Here is a 5,790-nt window from a genome sequence, read left to right on the forward strand (position 1 = left end):
TGCGGCATCTAAGTCCCTGATAATAAAAACACTAACCATGGAGGAGAGTGGACACGTGGCAATGGTTCATTGGGTGGTTGTGGATATGATATTGCAAAACATTATCCAAAGGGGAATATTTTTGCCAAATTTTCTCCTCTTTGGATATATGCAAATCCAAGACCCCGTCTTTGAATCTGACGCGTGGACTAGGGCCAAATGGGAAAGAGATTTGTGGTTTGGAAGTTTCGGGATTGAACCTAGACGCCTCTTAATTACGGAAAAGGATGCTCGCCCGATCATTTTTCAAGGGATTCTAGGGATCTGATGATTTTGATTATTCATCGTATATCGTATGGTTAGAAAATTTTAAATTTTAAATTAAATATAAATAGTATTTAACGATTTCTGACCTAACGATATACGATGAACGGTCATAATCATTGGATCGCTAGGATTCCCAGAAATAGGATCCGATGAGGATCTTTTCCCTTAATTACAGTTATACTAATGACCTGTTTACTTTTAGGGAATTGTTATTAGCACTCCAAAAATCTTATTCTACACTCCAAACTTTCTATATTGGAAAAAAAAATACATTTGTAAGAAGTGTAGAATGAGATTTTTAGAGTGTCAGTACCACTTCTCTACTTTTATATGTATCTAATTCACTACATATATATATATAGGGTAAATTATATGTATATATAATGTCAAAAGGCAAAATCGGTGAAACATTCATAATTTTAAAATTGTTTCTCCCATTAAATTTTCAAATAAAATAAGAAATTCACAACAAAGAAAAAAAATATATATAGAGCCAATTGACACAGGCATGTGTGTGCCAACATGCTAGTTTACGTAGAACTTGAATTAGAACCATTTTGACTATTGAATTGCTTGTGTTTGTTAAAATATGAGGTAGTGAAATCATTTCAATTTATATTTCTCTATATATGTTTACTAACACATGAAATAAAATAAAAGTGTAATGTTTATCCTTAAAATTCGTAGTCTACGATTTTAAAATCAAGAATCAAATCAACTAGAGGAGACTACATGCTCTGATTCACTTTCTTTACTTCCTCTATACCTAACTACTTTGATTCCTTACTTCCCTATTACATGTTTTCAATTTCATGCTACATTTTAGTGGTAATCGAAAATCAAGCGAGAAATTACACTAAGGCCTAGTTTGGTACTGAGGTGATTCTGAAAAAAGCTGGTATAAAAAAAAGCTGGGAGCTGTTTTTGTGTTTGGTAAACATTCAGCTTCAGTTTTTTTTTCACAGTTTTGGGTGAAAAAAAACCAAAAACAAGAAGCTGCAAAACCCAGCTTTCAAAAATTGGCTTTTTTCACATCTTTTTTACATAAAAGTTTACCAAACACTATAATACTGCTTTTTTTTTTTTTTTCAAAAGCACTTTTACAAAAAAGTTTACCAAACACTCAGCTGCTTTATTTCACAGCTGCTCATTCTCACAGCACAGCAGAAACAGCTTTTTTTCAAAGCACAACAATACCAAACCAGTCCTAAAGAAGTGCAAATGAATTACCTCCAAATCAAAAAAAATATAATAAAGGAGTGCTAAATTGAGCTCAGAACAAAGAACTTGAAATGAAATGGAATTTCTTCATATATGGTTTATAACATCATAATTGATAGTGAATAATGAACAACACATTTGCTTATAAATTTGAGATTATTTTCTTAGTAGAGTCGAGCCAAGTTGTTACAGACTTCAGTACTAAGAACCAAATACAGAAGAAAAGAAAGCAAATTACTGGTTAAAATAATAACACTAATGATAATTATCATAAGCAGCTGAGGATCTCTGTGAGTTTTGAAGCAGCAGCTATTCCGCTAGCTATAGCACCTTCAACATTAGGACTAACACAGAAATCTCCACAGATGGCAAGCCTCTTGTTTTTATCCCAAAGGCATTTCTGGTCTCTGGCTACGCTTGCGGCTGGAAAAGCACTTCCCCTACAAACAAAATCCAACGGTATCACACAGCTTTAAAGCATTGCAGAGTATCAAGAATGAACTCAAATATATATAAATGATTTTAGACTGCATTTTGAGATTACACCTTCACCTAATTATTTCGGATCCCCAAACTAACAAGTATTTTCGTTCCTGTTGTGGACTTTAAACTAATATAACAGAAAGAAAAAAAATGAAATTTATGGAAACTTTGTTGCAAAGATTTTTCTAAATATCTAACCGTGCATTTCACAGATTGGCTTAGGCTTGGACAACATTCAAAGGGATCCTCATTGTGTGAAAAGACAGCTACATTATAAAAGAAATTTATCTGTGCGATTAAAACCAAGTACAAGAATGCACAAGAGGAAAGATTGTTCAGGCTGATTCAGCCTGAAAATCGAGGTAATTGACCTCGACTGCCTTTTCTGGCTTACTAATAAAACTTGGTCCCCATACTTCAAACAGTCCTTGTATTGCTGGCCAAAAAAGGTCCTTTTATTTATGTTTGTGATATGATTAGTATTAGACAACTAGCACTAAATATTGAGTTCTAGAATATACTGACCATCTATGAGCTTTCTTGAAAAAGGGGTGTGGAATATTAAGTCCCATGCTTTGAAATTCTTGGAATAGTTCTTCAGCCACTTTTGTCAATGTTGCATTCGAAAGTTTCTGAAGTCCAGTTTGAGCAATTACACTCTGAGCATACTCCATTGTTGAATGCAAAACCCATCGCTCGCTTAAAAAAGAAACAAATAAACGGAAGATAGCAAAATGATAAGGATAACGCCAACACCAAATAAAAATGACGAGGTGGATTGTTATATTCCATGAATACCTAGAGGCAGAACGGCCAGGCTTGCTGCTGTCGCAATGAGCCCAGCTTAAGACTTCAGAACCTTTTATTGAGAAACCTTTGAAGGGTATCTGAGTCAGAAATTAGGCACCAGGGTCAGCCCAGATCAAGATCAAATACAAGAAAAGAGAGTTCAAACTAAAAATGTGATACAAAAGGTTGCAGGAATACATGAAGCCAAACCTAGCATCCCGAGAAAAAGGAAAAGTTGAACCATGTAGAATTTGATGAATGCACGGTCTACAGATGACCATATAACTTTAAGGAGGCGTAACAAATATCTTACTGATGACACAGGCTCTGAAAATGCTATCATGAGAGCAAAGCATGGATGGACAGGAATATCATTTAACTTAACCGCCAACTCTGGAATTAAATTTAAATCTGCACACATCACAAATGGTTAGATCCACAATGCTATTATGCTATTCTTCAGAAAACAACGCGGTCAAGTTCCAATTAAGAGGTCAGACAATAGGAGGCTTTATTCAATGCAATGACACTTTGTAAGCATTCCAACTGTTGTTCAATGTGATGCATACTACTCAAGTTTCATTTCCTCCATAGCTAGAGTCCAAATGGTGAGAAGAAGGAAGGGATATGTAGTAAAAACAAGTATTTGCAGCTATGTCATGGTTGTAGTATCCACGTAAATATTAACCAAACAGGACAAGATCATCGATTTGACCCACCAATAGGACAAAGTATGCATAACATAAACCACTAACACTGGCAAGCTCACCAAGAACTGCCACTTAATAAAAGGAATAAATATTGCAGACAATTTTCTAGACATAGTTCAAATAAAAAGAACTTGAAGGAGTGAGTTCAATACCAAGAGGTGGTTGTCTTCCTGTAACACTTGTAAACCTGGGCGAAACTAGGTTTTTGTCTGTTGCAACCACTCCCTTAAACTGGCCAAGATTTTGCCCATCTAAACCTATCAATGACCACAAATTTTCATCCTCTAGCCACTCCAATTTCCCAACACTCGCCCCAAACTTACTTTCCACTCCTAAAGAAAATTATAACGCAAAGTAAGCAATTAGGGATAATGGAAGTAGATATTCAACCTTGAATGGAAATCATTCCAACAAAATCAGTAGTTTAGTACATACCGGGCTCCTGGCTTAATGCTCTGCATATAGAATTCATGCCTGGGATACCCACATATCTCTTACTTATTAATCCTTCCTAAATGAAATCGATATTCAGATTGGCTGAAATGACATTTCTTGACAATAAAATAGATGAGACAGATGGGACATTTGTTTAACAAAACTCAGCAGAAACAACAATAAGAAATTGAAATTTTTATTATAAGACTAATGATAACAGAAAAGAGCGACATAGAGGATAAAACATATCCAGAAATCCTTACGATTATAATTTGGAGCCAACTTAACACGACAATACTAGATAAACACATAAATGATGTAATCAAGATGAAGCATAGGTACTCATGACCCAACATATTTCACAAATGACATGTTTCCAGTCATTGCAAAACACGCTTGCTGATTAAAGCAGTACTTGCAAACCTGTTCGAGATCAAAAAATTTGTTGGAAATGCAATCAAAGAAGCCAAATTTCTCTTTCCAGCAAGCAACAAGACCCTTTGATTCCCATTCATGAACAAGACCGAGAACCTCGGTTTTGTTGGCATTGAAAAATGGAGCACCATGGTCAAACAATAGCTCCTTCTCATCTTCAACAACTTCTCTATATGAATTTGAAAAGGATACAATAAGTGAATTTGTGGTAAGAACCGGAAGAGAAAAGAAACTCATTTGTAACAACTCCTTCCCAAGTTATTTGAATTTCCAAATAACATTGAAATCAAAGGGCTTTCTTTCTTAATAAAATGGTAAATGTACTATCAATTTGTACAACCGATACGGCATTTCAAAATAGCAGTCGTATCAGTTTGAAAACAACTTGAATAATTTAGCAAAATCCTCTAACATTTCCCTAATCTTATACATTAAAACCTCGGTCTTTGTCTTTTGGACTTCTTCCAATCAACAAAGGGTCAACCAAATAATGAGAATTCAAAATATAATCTTATGCAGTGTGCCAAAATTTTCCCACTAACCAAACAAAGCATAATAAAGAAAAAAAACCCATTTCTGATAACCAATTGCACATTTAATCACCTTCTTTGAGACATGCGGCCGCCGGGGCCTCTGGCAGACTCGAACAAAGTTACAGACACTCCATTTCTGGCGAGAGTTGATGACACACTGCTCCTGAAACTGCAATAATCAAATCAGTGATCAGATAATATGATTTAATCACGAGATTAAACAAACAAAATACAAATCAAAAGGAAAAAGGAAAGTAAAAAATGGGTTCTGAATTTTGATGCTTTTACTTCCGCTTCCCACCACCGCAACTTTAGTGGTATTCATTGCTTCACTCCTGCTCAAAGTCTGCTCTGCTCTCTTTCCTTCCTTCCCACTGTTCGTTGCTTCACTTCCCGGCACATACTGAAAGGCAGTGGGTAGTTGGATCTCTACTATTAACTCAGCTTTCAGCGTTATTGTTGGACCATTACAGATTCAAGCTTGCTCTTAACGGGCCTCAATAATCGGCCCACGGTTCTACAAAAATGAAAGTATTCGGGTTGGGCACGGTACGGTTCGGTGTGGTTTCAAGTGAAACCGCAATCGAAACCGAAATTTTTTGCGGTATGGTTCGGTACGGTTTTGAAGCCAAAACAGAAATTAAAGCAAACCGTTTGGTTCGGTTCGATGCGGTTTCAAACGGCTTTGGTTTGGTTTTTGAGAAAAAAAATGTACAATTTAAAATATACACATATTTATGCATAAGATGATCTTATTTTTCTCATATATTAATTAATGAATATGCAGCAAAGCCAAAAATAGCAACAACAATGCAACAAAACTGCAACAACAAATAGTGGCAAAACTGCAAAAAAAGAGGAAACATAAAATCTGGCAG

At 35.4% G+C, this 5,790-nt stretch overlaps 1 protein-coding gene across 1 annotated transcript; it reads right to left on the minus strand.

Annotated features, from left to right (window-relative positions):
- Positions 1-1,589: 1,589 nt before the first annotated feature.
- On the minus strand, positions 1,590-5,311 carry LOC103951971 (renalase). Its single transcript, XM_009363472.2, is given in 10 exon segments — positions 1,590-1,967; positions 2,536-2,709; positions 2,809-2,897; positions 3,113-3,210; positions 3,662-3,841; positions 3,945-4,020; positions 4,368-4,548; positions 4,983-5,064; positions 5,067-5,081; positions 5,201-5,311. Coding segments are annotated over 10 exon segments (1,104 nt in total). The 5' UTR covers positions 5,238-5,311; the 3' UTR covers positions 1,590-1,795.
- Positions 5,312-5,790: the final 479 nt, after the last annotated feature.

Source organism: the organism of the source record quoted next, unplaced genomic scaffold (genome assembly GCF_019419815.1).
Source record: "Pyrus x bretschneideri cultivar Hongxiangsu unplaced genomic scaffold, Pyrus_bretschneideri_v1 Contig50, whole genome shotgun sequence".
In the NCBI taxonomy this organism is placed as follows: domain Eukaryota; kingdom Viridiplantae; phylum Streptophyta; class Magnoliopsida; order Rosales; family Rosaceae; genus Pyrus; species Pyrus x bretschneideri.